The following is a 20,591-nucleotide window of genomic DNA, read 5'->3' on the forward strand; positions in this document are numbered from 1 at the left end:
AGGGGCGGGGACTGTGAGAGCCCGCAGCGTCACGTGACCCCGCGGCCCGCCTTCATAAACACCACAAACGCCTCAGCTCCGGAGCGTCACGCTCCTCTGCACGGGAGACGGTGGCGGCTGCTCGGCTCGGTTCGGATTTTTAGGGATATTTTCTTTTCCCTCTGTCAGCTGAGGAACATGTTTCATTCGCCTCGGATGTAAATCAGGGATTGAAAATATGGCCGAGAGCGTCGGGTTTAGATTAGGAGCGCCTAATTTGTCGACTAGAAAGTACCGGTTGTTCTAATCCGGGCGACGCGGACGCGAAGTAAAAAAAACAACAACAGTTACTTCGACTAAAACATTAGGCAGACTCGACTTGTTCTAGCTGTCATTCGAGGTCTGTTTCTCTCAGTAGACGGTTAAAACCCCAGAAATGGACCGAGGAGGCTGTCAGATGAGCGGCGGAGGAGGAGGCGGCGGTAACGACGCCATCGACCAACCCGGGATGATCACCCTGGAGGACCTGGAGTCCTTCTCCGAGGACCAGCTGTCAGATTCGGGCAACGGCAGCTTGGAGGAGGAGGGAGAAACCATGGAGGCGGAGGACGGTTCAGACCGACTGCTACGTTACTGGCAGGAAGTGGCGAGAGGCCACCAAGTTGAAGTTTCTCCAGGTAAAAATCCACAGCTTTACTCTGACTAATGGTTTTAAGCCTCTTTAGGACCCTTTACTTTTGAAGTGTGAACCTCAATTTGAGTGTCGGATAAGTTAAAAAGGCCAGGATGAAGTTTAGAAAACAAACGGTCTCGGGTCTTTCCACAGCGCAGTGACCCAGTTTCCTGACAAACCAGTTCCAGACAGGACAGTCCCAGCGCTTCAGGCAACCCTCTGCTGCATAGTTTTAACTACTGAATGCAATAATTACACTCGGGATTATGATAATTAAGCGGTTTTCCTCACGCAAAGGGTTAGTGTGCCTAACATAGACATTTGTAGAATAGTTTCCCAAAGTTTTGAGTCACAAATCAACAAGGTAAACAAGAAATTGTGGTGGAAAATGACTATTTAAGTTATAAATGTCATAACAAACTAGGCTAGGGTTCAAATTCTCACAACATAGCAGCATGGTTTTTGTACACAAACACAAAATTTTTGTATAAAATTTATAAAGTCAAAGATCTGAATAACACGTTAATTATTTTGTTTTTAGCGTGCAGTGCAGTTATTGCAGCTTTGTGCAGCAATAGGTGTGGGAGGGCAGGGCAGGTCAGGGCAGAGGACATTTCTGTCTCTGTCTTCATTAAATGCACATTTAAGAGACAAGAAAAAAACTTTGCAGTTTTGAAAGCGTAACTTTTTAAAGGCTTGGTACAGCTTTGATAGCAGTCCATGTTTACAACTAATCAGTATTACAAATTGATATAAACTATGTAATGCTGTGCTTATACATCCATTTCACACTAGCACTTCTTCTGTTTGGTGTTATTTAATAAACCACTTTATACCCGCATACTTAAACTACTGCATAGTTTGTTTTTCATTAAAGTAAATTGTGCTCACACATCACATCAGTTGATTTTTGATATTCAGGTACTTGAAAACATTGAGTTAAAGATAATTTTGTTAATTTAAAACAATTCTGTTCATCTTTTGTTAATTAAACAAGTAAAACTTGCAGTGCAATTCAACATAAAAAGCTCTACACTAAATGTAACAAAATTGTTGTAGTCTGGAAAATAAAGTGAATGCAGGCAGCACTGAGTGTGACATGTCTTCAAACTAGATTTATTTTCGTAAGGGAACAAATTAAAAAAGTAGAGAATAATGGTATAAAGTTATATTTATGCTATATTAACTAGAAGAGAATAAAAATAAGCAGTGTATTAACTGACTGGATAGTATAACCAACCTACAGAATCATGCATCTCTTCTTTCTCCCTGATTTAAACTTGTGAGATTGAGTTATAAACAAAAAATGACTGAAATTATTATTTTTTTTTAAATATTATTTTAATGTATTCCCGTTTCTAGATTTCCACAAACACATGAAATAAACAAATTATAATATGATGCAGTTGGTGATTTCAAACAGTTGTCATCCCACAAATATTAAATCTTTCATCCTGTCAAATGTATACCTAAACCTTTCTAAATTCCCTTTATTTTAATGTTTTGTTTAGCGATTTATGAGACAGACTTTTGTGTTGCGAAGCCAAGAAATAACAATAGTCTTAAACTGCTAATCACTGATTAGACATGCAGAATGAAACAATGTACCTATTGAGACTTGCTAGACTTTATCATCTTAATTCCTGCTTTAATTATAAAACACTGTTTTCAAAACAAAAGTTTGCTTTGTGTACGTCAAATAAAATTAAGCCTTTGCAGTTTGGCTTTCTTTTGGTCTGTAAGTGAATGTTTAGGGGATACAGACGAAATGTTTCTGAGATTCTAACCTAAATTTAAATGTGAGTTTTATATTTCTTGTTTATTATTACCTCACTTTACAAATGGAGTAAAGTGAGGTAAAACGAGGATTTTCCCAGAATGTTTGTAACGGATTCATTGGTTGTAAAAAGAAAGGAATTGGCACTATTTTAGTTTTTCCACCATATCTTACCTCTGCTGGTGCAATAGCACAGAACAGACATCATGGTTGAAAAATTTTTGATGTGTTTATCAGTTTATTTTCCTTAAAGTAGCTTGTTGTATTTTTGAACTAGTGGCCAGAATCATGATAAAATTAAGGTCACTACAGGGCAGGAAGACTAATGTGTGGGACTAATATTGAGGGCTAAACCACTGACTGACCACAATTTTTCCATGTATGTAATTAGTAATTAACATTTTAATATTTTTAATTTTCATCTGGCAACAGCAGCATTGAGGCACTGTAAACTATTTACTCAACAATTATCTACTGCAAAAACAATCGTCCAACTCTAGGATTTACTTTTACATGCATGTTTCCTCTCATAACTAAAGTTGTAATTCAACAACTTCTCCAATAAATTTATGGGTTAACTTCCTGTTTATCGGTTCAGCTTACAGCTGCTTTGTAGCAACAGAAATTCAGAAAGAGGAGGCTGCCCTCAAAAGGCAGTCAGTTCTTTGGTGTTTTTTTTTTCAGGAGAAAAGTTAGATCTCCCTGAAAAATGACCATTTATAGATATTTGATTTCAAATTTTAAAGCAAGCTGCTCTACAGAAAAATCTCTCTACTTGATCCAGTAATTTTACCTGTTAAACATTTACAGATTCTAAAATTGGAGTTATGTGCCACAATTTCCTTCTTTAGCCATCAGTTTTGCATATACACAACATAGTAAGACAACCCACAGAAGTAGAACATTAAAATTCAAACAGCTGATTTCAGATGTCTTTACAAGTTTAAAAACAAATCTTAGCTCTCGTCAGTTTTGTGTGAAAAGTAATATTGTACACACAGGATCGGTTTCAGAAAAGTTTTCATTCACATAAGCCAGCACAAATCCACCGGTGTGTGTTGTTTTAAACATGCCAACACAGTGCAGAGCAAAGCCGAAACCTGGCTCAGCCAATCAGCTCGCATCAAAACAACAATGACTTCCTGTCAAGAATTAAACATGTAGTTTTTAAAGGTTGAACAATTTTTAAATATAAAGTTAAAAAGCTTAAGACGATGTGGATTGGGATGCAGGTGAAAAAAAGTAGGTGGTTAGATTGGCGCATTATTTGTAGCAGTCCGGAATGCAACAAATGTTCACATGCAAACATTTTCTCAATCTCCACTTTGGTCTGAGTTTTTATAATCATTTTTAGTGATATTAAACCGAGTTTTTGTGTGAATAAAAGGCCAAAGCATATAAAAATGTGTATTTGCTGTATTTATCTGTGGACCGAGTCTGAAGCGTAACACAAATCAAAACATGGCGCCCACTCTTGCTTTATTAACCTGTTTGTAAATGCAGTTCGTGAGTCCACTGGGTTCCAGTAGAAGTGTCTGTAACATAATTCTCCCTTTACCCTCAGACCTTCATCATCAACTGAGTACAAAACCACTTGCAGGGATTTTCTAACTCTGAGAAGATCGATGTCATAAAAGTTGATGACAGAGTTAACACCATCCAAATAAACGTTAAGATGGAGCCGGTGGTTCCCCATGAGAGTGAGTTCTGATATTGTATCGCACTGACATGATCACAGAGCTCCAAACCAAACAAAAAATACATAGATTTCTGAAGTAATGCAAAAATAACTTAAATAAGTTACAACAAAATATTGCATCCTAGCAGCTCTTTGCATTCTCTGACATGCAATTAACTACAAAAATACAAAATCTTTCCAAAGATTTTTAGTGTAGTTTCTAGCGCGAACATATTAATACACTTGAAATAAAACAAACCTAATTCATAAGTAACAGGCTGCAAAATATTTGACTAAGGCCAATGTTTACCTTCCCTAAATAGCTAGAGATCGAAGCATGACCTAGTCAAAGTCTAGACCTACATTCAACTTTAGAATGTGTAGCAAAACCTGAATGTTAAAATTTACGCCATTAGACTTTTTAGGAAGGAAGCTGAATAAGTAAACATACATCACTTTCAAATTTAGTAAAAATGGAAAATTAAATCCATGTTATTTTCTGTCACTTCATGCAAGTCCAAACTCTGTCACAATAACTAATAAACCAGTAAATCAATTAATTGCATAAAGTAGTCAAATGAGCTCAATAATTTCCTTTTGCATGATTTATTGTTTTTCTCTTAAAAGCTGAATGACAAAGTCTTCAGTCTGGTGCTTTGGTCTCAACACAATTTTGAGACTTACAGAAACTTCAAAATTAATTTTGTTTATTTCGTATATGTCAGTTCCAGTGATAAATGTTAATTAGAATTTAAAGATTATTTCTATTTGAGAATGTATTCTTGCATTATTATGCCATTACTTCAAAATGGTCTCAAAACAACAACATTATCATTTATCGCAATAACATCTGGGACATTTCATCTTCTGGCAAAATTCATTATTGTGACAGGGCCTAGTAAAACCTGGATTTAAATAAGGTATATTTTATTTTGTGGTGGGAGGGTGGAAAAATATGGAAAAGTACAAGCAGTACAAATACTTAATCAGATAAAACAATATTTTAAAATGCATCAGTCCTCAGTTAATGACTCTCTACTGCAGCTTAGGTTGCTGTCGAATCATTGATCCTCTAAACACGACGGGTCGCTTTGACCCGGTTGCCCTTCACGGCATTGACCGACAAAACCCGATTAAACTATGACTGAAAAACTGAGCCAAGTTTAAACTCCTGTGGCTGAATTCAAGTTTGTCCAGTTGGAATCAGACGCTGACTTGTGCTGCTAATGCCGGTGTGTTCCTGTTCCTGGCATTGGGCCGGGTCAGCTCTCATGAATGCTACTCCCAGCAGCGCCCTGGCATGCGCTCCGGCACTACTGGCAGAACCTCACTCAAAACCCAAACACTACCAGCCAACAAGCTGCAGGGGGCGAAGGCATTGCATGCAGATTACAAACAGGAGGACCACATGTGCTGCGCTGGATGCAAAACATAAAAATCTGAGAATTAGTTCATGGATTAAACTGAATTTAATTGACCAGGTTTGATTGCTTAGGCCTTAAAATTGATCAATTTCTGTTTTCTCTGCTCAACAGATATGGCAGAACCAATTCAGCAGCTAAGTAGCGACAACCAAGGACGTAGTCAAAGAGAGCACATCCCATTCACTCTTCTACTGCGAAAAGAGAAGGTACCCATCTTTTTTTAATCTTCTTTAATTATGTAACCCATTCTTTTTATGCTGTTATTCTAGTAATTATTTCGGTGACCTCGTTTGAAGTACCTAAGTGCAAGAGGAACAGGACCTAGAAAATTAGTGTTCAATCTTTTGAGGATTTTACATGTAAGTGCCAGGGCCGGGCCAAGACTTTCTGTGACCTGGAGCAGATGTTCACTTGGAGCCCCCATACTAACATGTAAAGCTGATATCATTAGCATACTACTTTTGTTGTTGTGGCTATTGATTTTACAACAGTAACAAACTAAGCAATTAATTATTTGGATTGTAAAATTAAGTGTTTCATATTATTTTATGATATATTTGAATACAACAACAGCAGACAAACACTGAATTTACAGTAAAAAGTTAAGTTTTAAATCTTTTTTCCCAAATGTGGCACTATAACTATACAAATAGTAGAGCTTTTCCAGGTGTAATAGCATTTAGTTTGTATTATTCAATGTTATTAAAAAATTATCATGCTAGCTTTTTTCTTGTCATTTATCGTGATGGATAAATTTGTTGTCATAATAAATTCCAGTTACTGTTGGAATTATAAACTGCACTGTTTGTTCAATGACAATATCAATAAATTTGACAATATGATTAAATGCAGTTGCTGTGTGCAGTTTAATGACGCAAATCCCACTTATTTATGTGACTGCAGTCGTAAAAGAAATGTATTACAAATGAGAATATTTTTCAAGAGTGTTTTTGTTTGTTATACCGAAAAGAGAAGTAATGTCACTTTTATCATTACCAAATACCACAAATATATTGATAAAACTTTAACTCCATATTGCCCACCCTTATTTACATGCAACTCAGTGTAGCTATTAAACTAATAATGGAAAGAAAATATACATTTTACTGGAATTGTAGTTTAATTATAATAGAGCAAATATTTTAAAATTTTGTTTCTTTTATTTCATGTTCATAACATGCACATATTTACACTCGGGACATAAAAATGCTCTGCCCCAGTCATGTGCAGACATTTTGAGTCGCCCAAGCTCTTTAAACTCCTTAGGGAAGTGTATAAATAAAAAAGGGCTAATTGGCTGGAGACTCCGGTTGAACAAAGGCCAAGCGTGGCAAACTATTCTTAGAGCGTTTTTTAAAACCTTTGTAATGTGGTAGCAACAATTCCTGGGTTAGTCAAACAGCCAATCAGTTTCAAGACAAAGTGAATTTTAAATGAATTAAAATAAAAAAAATGCACAGATGCGTCCCAATAACTTAGAATAACATCAAAGAGTTGTGTATTTCTGAAATGAAAAGCTTTTATTTCTGTTAATTTTACTGTATGTATTAAAAAACTAATTAAATGGGAGATTTTGAAATCAGTAAATGTAATAAAATCACAGAAAAGACTTGGACAAATATCCAGTCACAGCTGATGGTACCCTCGAATTGTATCCAAGTATCTTAATGGGAATTTGAGTGGAAGGAAAAACTGCGGTCCTGAGAACAAAGTCACATTGCCAAATCTAGAAAATGGGCTAAACTTATTGAACTGTGTATAGAGATAGCATCAAGAGCGTTTCACTAGGGCTTGAGTAAATGATCAAGAGTAAACATCTGAAAATATTTCTCACTGTCTGAATCTGAGTTTAACTTTTTGATGATATTCTACTTTACTGAGATGCAGCTGCCATTAAGGCAGTAACTCAATGCACATAGATTCTCAAAGTAAAGAAATGTATCAATAATAACAAATAAAACATTAAAATGTTGAAATTTCTCACACATTATATTTAATTTTATTTGTAAAATATTTGCTTGGATCTTGTTTACATTTCTGCCATTTCCCTCTCAGTGTGGGGAGCAGCTCTATGAGAAACGGCACTATGAAAAGGGCCACTGGGCTTGCATAACTATGCATGAGGACACATACGAACAGAGCATCTGCTACGGTTTCATGAGATTAATGAGATACATCTGTCAGCAGAACTCCTTAGGTGAGTCCAAAAGCAACGGTGCATCTTAAAATTATTTACCATAATTTATTAGGAAGCACAAGATGACAGATATGACAGTATTTAGCTTTCTAATGACCAATCAGAGTGGATCATGGAAAGAAAAGCGCCTTGTTCCAATGTCTGTCTGATTTAGGAGACTACCTTGGTATGACGTTGCCCATCGTTACAATAGTGCGGACAGATGAGACCCACTCAGTAATCTCCCAGGATGTCACTGTGGCGTACTACCTTCCTATTGAGCATCAGGCCCAGCCGCCACAACCGTACGATAACGAGATCGTCATCGAAGTCTGGCCAGCCGCTACTGTATACACCAGGTTAGTAGCGAATAGAAGCAAGTCAAACTTAAAGTGTCACCTGCAATTAAATTTAAGGCTAAAAAACTGTATGGGATGCATATGGTTTGAAGAAGGCAACAGAAGTGCGCAATTGGCAAACACAAATAAATAAAGTTGTGCTTAAGGTTTGCGACAATTGCTTGCCCTCTTCCAGCTAACCGACCAATGACATGTGAAATTGTTAGCTCGTACACGTAGCTGTGCACGACACCAGAAAGTTGAAAAATGTTCAACTTTCGTCACCATAACATGCCATGTGTTGGGACTCTCCAAGTGTGGGGAAAATGTATTAACAGGCAAAGTTTTTCACCTTGAATATAAACTTTTGTACATATCTGGCTTAATCACGTCTTATTTTCTCAGCCAAGAGGCTTTTTTCAGTCTTTTTAGCGATTAATCGATTATTAATTTAGTTGACTATTATAACAATAATTGATTAATCGTTTCAGATATAAACTTTCGCCTGACAGAAAAGATTAAATAGACCTGTCACAACAAAATGTGAGATTCATGATTACGGTATTAAAGGCCAACTTGCGTTATTTTATTAAATTTAAGACCCTTTTATGGCCTTAATTTCCAATACATGAATGTAAGACTTTTTAAGGATGTGTGGACAGCCTGAGAATAAAAATAAAACCCTGAGATGTTTTCTTTGTCCTTCCACCAGGGGGTTTACTGGTCCCACCAATGAAGTCACCATCATCAACCAGATCAACTCCATGGCGGAGCTGCTGGACTCCCCTGGCGTGTGCGTCAACGACTCGTTCATCGTGGCCGGCTACACCAACCCGGCTCACAGCAACCGTCAGAATGAAATCTGGTTCCTGGAGCGACGCTGACCGGACAGAACCATCCTACCTGTGACCCTCAAGCCTCATGAACTCTTGACACTGCCCCAGCTAGCTCAGCTACAGCTTCAGGTTCCAGAACGTTTTAAGTCACCATCCGTCCCCTGAAACAACCACCAGCCTAGCATACTTCAACAGTTTTGAGTTAAAACAAACAAAAAAGAATCTTTGCGTTTCCTTCGTTTTAGATCGATTTTTATTTCGCCTGATCTTAACCACTGACATACACACATCAACACAAACCAATGCTAAACGAAGCAGTTTGTTCTCCTTTTAGCTGGATGCGCCCTCTTTGGTAAAGTGTGATAGTTTCATCTGTTAGCGCTCGGTGATCCACTGAGGTTAGGTCAGTCAATCCACAGGAAGCAGCTCGCAGTGGACGCACAGTTTGTTCCGTAGCCATAATAACGCTCAGCCATGTTGAGGCTGTTCCTCTGGAATAAAATAAAACACATCTTACAGGTGAACGGGATGCTAACCACACTTTCCCTCAACAGTAAGTGCAATATTTCTTAGATGACTTAAAAGCAACAAGTTGGTTTCTGTAGGTTGGGGAGCGTGAAGCAAGTTCAAGGCCCTGATCAGATCCAGAAGACTTTATCTGGACTGAAGCTAGTGGCCTAAGCTAAGCACAGAAAGAAGGTGACGTGTTTGTAAATGAATGTAGAGCTCCAGAGCATCACACTTCAACAAACCAAATGCCAACAGATCTATCTGCTAAATGACAATCAAAACCGGCACCAGATTCTGTACAGCGTGTTTCAGCTAGTGATCCAAGATTAATGCATTCCTCCGGTTCCAAGACTTGTTTACATACAAACTCAAGTATTTCTAAGTACCTGTTGTGTATTTCTGCTGGCCACTCTGTGTCGGTGTTAGAGTTCGCTAGTGCATCGCAAACACTACTGCTGCTCAATAGATGATTAAGCCACAGAAATCCTGAGTATATTTGCTGTAATTAGAAAAGCTGATTTTAATGTTTTTAATCTGACGATGTTTCTGATGTTCTGTCTCCGATTAAAGAAAGCGTTTCTGTTTCTGTGTCGAAATCAAACTGGATGTAGACCTGATAAATGATCACTATGTGATGGTTTTTCTCCAGTATGGAGCGTCTATAGCTGCGTTTCTATTAACCATATACAGGTTTCCCCCAGAAAACCTGATAAGGAAGTCGTCCAGCAGCTGAAAAGTGTTTAAAGTTGGCAGGAACTTTGAAAATATCATTAACACCTAAAACACCAACTTTAAAGTCTTTAAAAAAAATACAATTACTTTTTTTTTTTTTTGCACTTCAGCTGTTTCATCCTAATACATTATAAATAAGCATGTCTATTAAGCCTGGTGAACAGCCAGGTTTACAAGACTCTTGGGGAAACTGATATGATTTCACAATTTGACGTTTCCAAAATAAATTTGTTTATTGGAAACATGCCAATTTTGAAAAAAAACAAATAAAAACATTTTTTTGGTGCTAGAATGTTGTGGCATTTTGGCCAAATTGAAATTGGTTTATTTCACAAAACTGCAATGGAAACATATTTTTTTGCATCACACAAGTCACAACCGGATGTCGCTACAGGCACAAACCATGAAGAGGAAGACGACAGAAAGACGTTGGTGGATGATGGCGTGAAATATTTTTTAATTACTTATGTATGATTTCATTTCCATTTCTTATTTAATAGAAACACCGCAATTGCAAATTTGTGTTTTGCAATTGCGGTGCATTAGTGGAAACGCAGCTATTGAAATGCAGCTGAAAACTGTTTCTGAAAAAGAAAGATTCAGGTCTAAGTTTGCTTGTTTAATAACACGTAGAGCTGTACGATATTAGAAAAACATGATGGTGTGGTATTATTGTGGAATATTTCAGTGACGCTACCCTCTTTAATCACAACTCGTCCTGAGCTTCAACTCTAAAAGCTGCTGTGTATTAAATGGAGGCAGTAAAGACATAATGTCCATCCAATGGCAAAACACATCATTGGCCAGCAGAGTTTAAACGCCTGTTATAGTCAGTCCTGCCATTTAATACAATGTGCATTTCTAACAAAATGCAGCAAAAGTTGTGCAAAAATGGCATTTTGTGTTGGCGTGGAGCTGAGACCACAGAGCATCTACATCCAAAGAATTCATTTAAATCAAATGATAGTAGCATTAATGTGCATAAAAGCCATTGAAAATACAGATTTTTGCCCCCTTTTGAGGGTTTAGATATTGCTTTGTTTTCATGCTTCTGTTTTCTTTAGTGTTTTGCAACGGGGTGATAATATGTACCGTGAAAGTTCAAGTGCAACAAATGAGTGCTACTGTGTTCTGTTTGTTCAATAAAATGTGCTGGTGTCCCGTCTTTTGACATGTGCAATCTTAGCATCTAACCGCTACCTCCATGCGATGCAGCTTTGCTCCAGGATTTAGTCGTAGTGTTAAATATAAACAGTTTATGAATTTAAATGAGTTTAACTATGAACCGCATCCACAAACTGCACATAATCACACTGATTAACACAAGATAGATAAAATGGATGTATGTGAATTTTATCACACACAGCTTTTATTAGATTAAATACAGTAAGCAATCAAGCCCTCCTTTGAAATGTAACATCAAATATTAAGACGGTTGGCAAAAAAAGCAGTATCTCTCCAAGAAAGGACTGAAATGGAAATGTTTTTTCTTCTCAAACATGAAGGAAAGGTGAGGAACGCAGTCGCTGAGGCTTCCCAAGGAATAATTTTCCCTAAAGCACTGTGATAAATAAGGAGTAGGATCAAGGAGCAAACTGGTTATAAATTATGTTTTTCCATGACAGCTGGGCATCATGTCATGGAGGCAAAGAGACGAAACCATTAAAACATTTGGTTTATGTCCAGGAAACTATCCAGATCTTAATCCATTTAGAACATGGTGATACTTTGCGTAATGACAAAGTATTTCTCCATAAAAACGCTATTTAATGCTTCTTGCTGACCTTCAGCATCCCATAGAAACATCGTACAAAAGATTTGACAAAACTTAAGCCGGAAAATTTGTGGAAACACAAAACTATAGTGAAAGAGACGTGGAAAACCGATAAAAATGTTTACAGCTTTAAAAAATAAATAAAACATTACTTCTGACCTATATGTTCACTCACAAAAACTCCCTCTGTCTCAAACCCAACTTGGAGAGAAGAGAAGGAGTCAAGATGAACACTGGCCAAACTGCAAAGGACAAAAGCTGGTCAATCAGCAAACTAGTCTAAACTTTAAATTGCAGACGTCATGTTTCAGAAAATCCTGTCTCGCTGCACATTTACAAAAACAACACATGCAGAAACTTAGCCGAGACAAAAGGACCAGCAGCAGGTCGGCTTTTTTGATAACCCGAAACGCAGTCTGGCAGCAGGAACAGCTTGACCAGAATCAAACAGGAAGATGCTTTCAAGAAAAATCAATCCTTTTGATCTCAGCTGACCCAGAAAGAACCACAAAGCCTGGGGAGAGCCATGTGATGCTGAGGTTTTACTACAAATCAAGACAAAACCCCCCAGAAATATCCAGAAGATGGCAGCAAAACACCTAAAACGGATCTACAGTGCATTACACAGCATTACAAATCAAACCTCGAGTTATTTAACCTACAGTCTAATTATAAGAGGTGCAAACCACTTCAGCACATTGAAAGCACAATTACAACATGAAGGAAAACGCTACAACATGAAGGAAAGCGAGGTTGATTAGACCAGTGGATAAGATCAACTTCACTTCTAATTATCAGTCGATCACCAATCTCCCAAAATTATCAGCCGGCTGATAAATTGGTGGACAGCAAGCAAAGAATCTATGCATGAGATTTTATTTTGAATGAAATTACTGAATGAAATTAACTTTTGGGTGATATTCTAATATTTATCCATTGAATTAGAATCAATTAGGCGAGTCCTTCAGGATGAAACTGTTCTGCATGTTCCTACCTGGAGGTAGCGAGCCTGGTGGCCTGAAAGTTTCTCCCCCAGAGGAACCACCACTTTCTCCACACTCCGCTGGTGGGAATGAGCCTGGATGTCCAGGCTCTCTTCTGACCGCAGCTCGATGTGTGAAATCAGCAAATTAGAAATCACGGACTGAACCGACTGGAAAAAGGGCACAAAGCGTCAAGGGGTCAGAGATTGGTTACTGTGGTGATTTAAACTCAAGTCACATTAATTATAGAAAAACAGACGAGGTGAGGTCACCTTTGTGTCTCCTCCTGGAGTGGCACTGAGGGCCAGGATGCGAAACTGCAATGTCTGACTGCTCAGCTGTCTGATCACCTGAGTGAGAGAAAAATGGACTAGAAAATCAAGTGTTTATTTTCAGCCCCATTAACTCTGATACATCCAAATAAAAACAGTAATTAGTTAATTGATTTCACCTGTGTGGGATTTAGTCTGGGCATGAACCCAAAGGATTGAGGACATTAGCATTTGGTGGTTAGTGTATGACACAATTAATCAGATTAATTGATTACTGAAATAATCATTAACTAAGTTATTTATTATTAATTAGAATATATAAATTTAAAATGAAGTCATTTGTAAAGAAAAAAAGTATATAATCATTTGCAATTAACATTTTTCTCTTTCAATACCAATATTGAGGTTTAAAATGTATTTTTATAAACACAATTACAAATGTGCTGAATTACATATTTATTTGATAACGCTGCACCAGTACAGCTCATTTAAATGCACCAACAGCTTTATAAGTTTCATCAAACATGTAATAAAAACACAACTTCAATTTATCCACTCAGAGCAATTAGATATATAACAGCTAATGTAAGATAAATAATAAAAAAATGATCAAAACTATAGATTGACTTTGGTCAAAAGCAAAATTAAACTGCAACAAACCTTTAAAATGGTTATGAAAGACCAAAACCAAATATTCTAAATATAATGTAAAAATTTATAATAAAGCAGGATGTCGCTCAGAATAGCATAGAATTAGATTGAATAGATCTTCCTGTACCGATCAGCGATATTGTCAGATACTCTATCTAGATTTTTTGTCAAAGTTGGGATCAATATAAAAACACTTTTGTCCGTAAACTTACTTTATCCAGAACTTCTCAAGTTGCCTTTTTTATATTCACCTGGTTTAAAATCATTAAGTAAATAACATATTTAGGCAACAGAATGTTTCTTCTTTTATGTTCATGCATTTCTAATGTATAAATAAGGCTTAAGTGGTAAAATAAAAAATATGTAGAATGTGCAATTTTTTTTATTATCTGATTAACTGATTGCTATAATGACAGATGGAAGTAAAGATCTGAAAACTGGTTACCTGACAGTAGGCATGGTTACCCAATGCCTTGTGAGCTTCATCGATCACCACACACTTGATCTCCTTTGCAGGACAGGTATCTCTCGAAAGATCGTTCACCATCACCTGAGGGGTGAGGAAGAAGATGCGTTTGGACTTCCACACCTCCTGCCTCTGCCTCGCTGCCGTGCTGCCTGCAAAAGCCACAAATATCAACCATGTTGGCAAGCAGCGGCTAATTCAGAAATGATGGGCATCATCTGGGAATGCACAGACATTGATATCTGTATCATAACGGTAGACAATATGGACTTAAAGTTTCATCACTGTATTTTTGGGTACTAGTGTGACAACAATAAATGTAGCAACAAAAATTATTTATTACTCCCCTTTTAGGTAAAAACATATCCATCTGTAATATGTTTTCTTTAGGACTCCACTCACATAAAAAAGTGTGATTCTTATAACTAAACTGCAAACAGTAACTGTATTTAATCATATTTTTAAATGTATTGATATTTATTGATACTCTCATAGAATAAGCAGTGGCTAAAAATAACAGTCTGGACAGTTTTGGGGGTTTTAAACATCACTAATAATAGTTTATCACTGCAACAATAAATCAAAATTCTTATCATAATTAGAAATTTATCACAATAAATAACAAAATAAATGCCCAGACATATTACCGTATAGCAGTCCCGGTATTGAAAAGAAATTCTAGATCGGGTAACGTGACAATGTATCCAGTCCATAAGGGCAGATCTAGTCAGTCTAATTCTATCCTTTGTGCTCTGAGTCACTTCATGCTTTATTATTTACGTTATACATAGAATTCCTAATTGTACTTCCTGAACAATTTGAAAGAACATTTATTGTAGTTTATTTCTTAAGTTATTGTTTTGATCAATCATAGTTTATCTATTTTACATGGCTGTTTTCTCCTAATTGCACTGATTGAACAAATAAAATTTTTTTTTCATTAGATGTTACATCAGGCTTGTGAAGCTTTTGGTGTATTTAAGTGTTGTAACGGTGCAGAGTTATCAAACACATTTATGTATGTTATTTAAACACATTTATGTCTGTGTTTAAAGAAAGAAACATTTTAAGTTGTTTTCTGTATCAGATCGGTGTAAGCCGATACTAAACCTCAGATTTCTGTATTCGAAGTTAAAAAAGTGAACTGTGCATCCCCATATTAAATGCAAAATGTATATATATTTTATACAGTTTTGGTTTAATTATTACTCTGAAAAATTTTGTTTTTTCAGTGAGTCTGTATACTCCAGTTAATAATTATTTAAATAACTGATTAAGCTGATTAATATCCATAATCAGGTGTGTTATAAACAAACTATGTGTGTGTGGCTTTTTTTTAAAGGAATGTTTTTTAAGTCAATTCAGCACCGTTTCTTAGTATCGGCCAGTACCTCATTTATCTGCATCGGTATCAGAAGTGAAGAAAGCAGATCGGTGCATCCCTGGTGTGTTTTGGTTGTTACCTGTCAGCTCAGCCATGTGGTCCTGGGGTATTCCCATCACTTTATAACAGGCCTCGATTTGCTGGGCCACCAGAGGTTTGGTGGGAGCCATGAACACAATCTTTCCTGCTGGATACCAGCGGTAGAAGTTGTACATAACCACAGAGGCTATGAAGGTTTTTCCTAAACCAGTAGGGAGACACACCAGTGTGTTCTGGAACAGGGAAGCCTCTGATATCTTCAGCTGATAGTCTCTAATAGGATAGTTGGTGGGATAGATCCACACGTCAGCTGAGGAGCTGTCAAAACCTGGGAGATCTGGATATATCTTCCTACAGGGTGGAATACTAAAAGGAGCAACACTTTGTCCAGTTGCATGGTTATTTTGTATTATGTCACTCTTCTCAAGCTGGAGGGTCCTTTCAGCTTCAGAGACAGCCACCACCATTAAGTCATCGTCATCTTCATCTTCAAGGATGATGTATTCTTGTCTCTCTGCTCTATGCGTGCTATTCTGACCAACTACTGTCCATGGAGATTTTTGCTGATGAGGAGGAGGGTTTGTTGGAGCTACCTGAGCTCTGCTGGAGGATGTCCGGGTCGCCCCAGTCGCCTTTCGGGCATCCTTCCCCGATTGGACCGCTTTGTCCTGGGACACAGAAACCCCCCAAGTCTGGAACAAAGTTCTCTGATTTGAACCACCACTCATTTTTATCAGCTGTGGCACAAAACTTTAAGAAGAAAAGTGCCATGTGACTAGTTGCTACATCTCAACCCGAACACAAACATAAGGTCACTTCCGCCGGCGTGCTTTCCAAAATAAAACTCCCCCGACGATAGCTACAGGTTTAAATTTGTGGTTGTACCTAAGTTGTTTTAACATAATGAACGAAATGTACAATTAGTAATAATTTTAGGATAAGCGGTTGAGAGAAGCATACGGATTTTATACTTTTCATCGAAATGCTTTTAATTTTTAAGCTAGAACCCGGAAGTAGTTAAAAAAGTTTGAGTCAACTCCCGCTCTCCGGTTAACTGCTGTCATGTTACCATAACAATGGACAGAAGCAAATTGGACAAAATAATTACACGTTTCCAGGTGACACATATGTTCCAGTAAAGCGGAAATGTTGGTTATATTCTTTACCTAAATACTGACTGTTGTTATTGCTGTTTTTGTTCGGGCCCTGTAGATGCTACTAGCTGTTAGCACAGCTATAGAACTTACTTAACTCTAATGCTAACCGTGTCGTCTCTGTAGGCGCATGCGCGCGGATACCTCACGAGAACCGAAGTGCGACGCGCGGGTGAGGACTTTGAGGAGATCGTAAGGGAGATAGAAGGAGATCTGACCCATTTAAGGTGGACTGATACGACCTTATCCATCCCACACTTTACAGACACAGTAAGTAACTTCCTGTCAAAGGTTGTCACTTTCCATCTAATTCAAGATATTCCTCTGAAAAACTGGGTATTCCCACAATAAGCAGCTTCATTATCAGTTTGTTTTATGTAAACAAACTTGAATTAATATGCTTGGTCCTTTTTCAAATCAATTACCATACTCTACCTGATGCAGATAGTTAATAATCTAATACTATGATAAAATAAATTTAAGCACACAACTGTTATGTTCAAGTTTTATTTATGTGGTCTTGAGGGCCACATGAATAGTTATGGCGTGCCAGATTTGGCCCGCAGGCCTTGAGTTTGACACATTTGCTCTACAAGTTGAAAATTATGTATAATTATTTTTATGTAATGATTTTGGCTTCTTTATATTGAGAACTTTTTCTGCCACTTTCACATAAACATACAATTTTATTTTATCACATAATTTTTGTCCTGTATTTTCTTGCTTTTCCTTATATCTAGTGTTTTTCTTTTTATGTATATTTGTCTTAATATAATTTGATTTCTCTGTTCCTTCATTTACCTGTAAAATACATCAGTTGTTGCGTGAATGACTAGCGCTAACCAAACAAACATATTGCCAAATAAATCAATCAATTGTATGCTAAATTAAAATGATTAATGATTAACAATTAATATGCTTTAAAGGCTCGTTTTGTTTACAGAGACTTCATAATCAATTTTATTTATGGTTTCAGGTCCTTTAATGCCTTTTTATTTATTGCTTTTGGTTGTGTTTTATTTTGGCTATTTAAAATGTCTTTCAGTTCCAGTGTACAAAATTAAAGTTCATTAGTCTTTGAGATGGCAAGCTTTAAATATTTTTTCAATTATATTTATATTAGCTGAAAATAGTTTCAAAACTACAATATTATCATTTATTGCAGTGATTTCTGGGATAATTTGTTGTCCAGCAAAATATGGACAAATGCCAAATGCAAAATAGAATAAATGAGTGCACCAATTTAAACAATAACAATCTTTTGGTCCTAGTTTGAGTTACCTGCACCTATCCAGCATCAAATATCCAAGCAACACTTGAATTAAATTCAAAGAGATATGGAAAATGTAAGCAGATCCAGCCAAAAATCCAATGTTTTCAAGACTTTCATCCATGTACTGACAGGATGGAGAATGTCTTCAACCTGCTAGACGTTTACTGAAGCCACCAGATCCAGAACTGGACGTCAGCACTTCCCTGAGTCCAGATTCCCTGGATGAGGAGGGACAGGAGCTCTGTGTCCAACCAGAGAGGAAAGAAGCTGAAAGGGAGGATTGGTCCAGTATTCCTCTCAGATGTGATGGAGGGATGATGGAGAGCACAAGAAGGTCCTCCATCGTCTGGAGCAGTCCAGAGCCGGACAATAATGTTTACCCTCAGAAAGGTGAAGCATTTTTTACTAGTTCAACATTCTCCGCATTTTATTTCAGCTGTTTCTTAATTTAAGGTTTCAGCATTTAAGAAAATTAAAGAAGAAAAAGGCGAGGGTGGGAATTAATTCCCAGAATGCTTAGCGGCATGTTTCTGTATCCTTCGTTGTGACGTTTAATAAAATTTATTATCAGATCAAACATTTTGTTCATGTGAGAATTTAAATTATTCTAAAGTAAAATAAGTCGTGATATAATAGAGAAATGTGGCTCTTTAACTGGGTGAAGGCAGTTGTTTCTTGCAAATTGTGAAATAATTACTTGGCTTAAATTGCAACATTTAAAATTAAAATTCACAATTCAATATTAATAAAAAACCTGCGTCTTGTTGTTAAGTCAACTTAATGAACTTCAATTTCTGAGTTAAAACCAAAAGCAGGTGGAGTTTCATTCTCAAGTTAAACCACCTTCAAAAGCTTTACAGTGCATAAGTTACACATTTAGATTTGTGTTGAAATAAAACTGAATATTTGAGTTTGTGATCCTTCTTTCAGGTTTTCAGCGGTACTGTCTGGCGCAGGAAGTGCCCCGAACGTCAGACGCGCTGCGTCTCCATAGAAACACTTTGACCATGGAGCTGGTCTGGCTTCAACAAGCTATTGACAGCAGGAAGAAGGTGAGATCCAAAAATCCCTATATGGTGTCAATTTCTGAAGGTTTTTCTAAATTTTATGTTTGGGTATCGTTTGAAATTGCCACACCAGCCTATGACTTATTGTTGACATAAAAAGGTTTCTAAACTAAAGTGATAAAGCTGATACATATCAGGAAACTTTTATTTTAAATTTTTGTGCTTAAATGTGGAAAAGCGTGATGATTAAAAAGACTGTACACGTAGGAAATAAACAAAAGAGGAGAACAACTTCTCTGAAAATCTACTCAACAAAACAATTTTAAAAGATTTAAAAAAATGTCTCATTTGAAGCAAAGTCTGAAAAATAAACCTTTGTTTTTAATTTTGAATTAGATTGTTTAATGTAATTATTACTTAAAGAAACACACAGGAAGTTCAGGGAAAGTAGCAGCTGAGTTTCAAGAAAGCTTTGCAAAAGCATTTTCCATACTTCAGAAAAGCTTAGGCAGTGTTAATATTTTGCGTATTTATAGCCACGCAGCAAGAATGAGCTCATCCTACCGTCTAATTTTAGCTTATAGCTGCACAACAATCACTGTTTTAAAGTGTTTTTCTTATGTTTCTTTACAGTACCTATCACTGAAGGACAGACTTCACAACGCTGAACTTTTGGCTCCTGACCCACTCTAATTATCATCTGGGTTGAAAATTATTTGTATTTATTATTTATGATGTAATATATAATGTAGTGCATTTAAAACATGCATGTAAAAGTAAATAAATTGTATTTTTCTACAAAGACATCTCTGCTTTATCTGATGGACTGTTTGTAATAATATTTTATTATTTTCCATCAGTTAGTCAGCAAAGTCATTCAGCTTAATTCAAAAGTTAATCTCTGGTAAAATCTGTATGTTTAATTTTGATCCAGTGTGAAAAGTTATGGTAGAAATGACCATTTGGGCAGTATGTTGTGAAATTATTCCACCTTAAAAGAACAACGGTTTGCAAATATCTTTAAAACAAGGCCTGAAACAATTAATTGTGTTAATTGTCAACTAATTTAGTAATCAATTAATTGTTAATTGGAGTACGGAGCCTCATGAATATGCCATTTGCTGAAACAAAAGACAACATACTGAGAGCAGTAAGTAAGCCAAAACTGTACGAAAAAATACATACATTTTCTTCTTAATAGAAAAAATATCTGTAAATATGTTCTACCCAAAACTCGTTGTCAGTTTTAGCTTCATCTGGTTCAAATTCTGTAACAAAAATCCTAGTAAGCATCTTTTGCTATTCAATTACTTATCAGCTAATAACAAAAATAATTTTTAAATTAGCCCTTTGCTGTGTTGATGTTAGAAATATGTTTTGCTACAAGCATACTCTAAAGGATGAGTTTATTTTCTTATTTTAGTAAGGTTCTGCACTATTTATTTTCATATTTTAATGTATTTTT

At 36.5% G+C, this 20,591-nt stretch overlaps 3 protein-coding genes across 5 annotated transcripts in view; 2 read left to right on the forward strand and 1 right to left on the reverse strand.

Annotated features, from left to right (window-relative positions):
* The window catches only part of fancm (FA complementation group M), a 41,744-nt gene extending 25,098 nt beyond the window's left edge, over window positions 1-16,646 (reverse strand). For all 3 annotated transcript variants that reach the window (XM_055053158.1, XM_055053159.1, XM_055053157.1), the window contains exons 1-4: window positions 15,733-16,646; window positions 14,249-14,421; window positions 13,153-13,230; window positions 12,892-13,050 (exon numbers count right to left, since the gene is read on the reverse strand). In XM_055053158.1, coding sequence (XP_054909133.1) covers window positions 12,892-13,050; window positions 13,153-13,230; window positions 14,249-14,421; window positions 15,733-16,420 — 1,098 coding nt within the window. In that variant the 5' untranslated portion in view covers window positions 16,421-16,646. The remainder of the gene's footprint in view (window positions 1-12,891; window positions 13,051-13,152; window positions 13,231-14,248; window positions 14,422-15,732) is intronic.
* Window positions 54-11,288, forward strand: soul3 (heme-binding protein soul3). Its single transcript, XM_055053162.1, has 5 exons — window positions 54-656; window positions 5,643-5,737; window positions 7,587-7,728; window positions 7,883-8,066; window positions 8,758-11,288. Exons 1-5 carry the CDS (start codon window positions 416-418, stop codon window positions 8,927-8,929), a joined length of 834 nt encoding a protein of 277 aa, XP_054909137.1. The 5' UTR covers window positions 54-415; the 3' UTR covers window positions 8,930-11,288.
* Window positions 16,647-16,700: 54 nt separating the features above from the next.
* Window positions 16,701-19,923, forward strand: iqcc (IQ motif containing C). The gene is made up of 5 exons (XM_055053163.1): window positions 16,701-16,810; window positions 16,973-17,116; window positions 18,251-18,509; window positions 19,050-19,171; window positions 19,760-19,923. The coding sequence occupies exons 1-5, from the start codon at window positions 16,769-16,771 to the stop codon at window positions 19,817-19,819; spliced, it is 627 nt and encodes a 208-aa protein (XP_054909138.1). The 5' UTR covers window positions 16,701-16,768; the 3' UTR covers window positions 19,820-19,923.
* Window positions 19,924-20,591: the final 668 nt, after the last annotated feature.

The sequence above is a fragment of the Poeciliopsis prolifica genome, unplaced genomic scaffold (genome assembly GCF_027474105.1).
Source record: "Poeciliopsis prolifica strain line A6 unplaced genomic scaffold, Auburn_PproV2 SCAFFOLD037, whole genome shotgun sequence".
Lineage (NCBI taxonomy): Eukaryota > Metazoa > Chordata > Actinopteri > Cyprinodontiformes > Poeciliidae > Poeciliopsis > Poeciliopsis prolifica.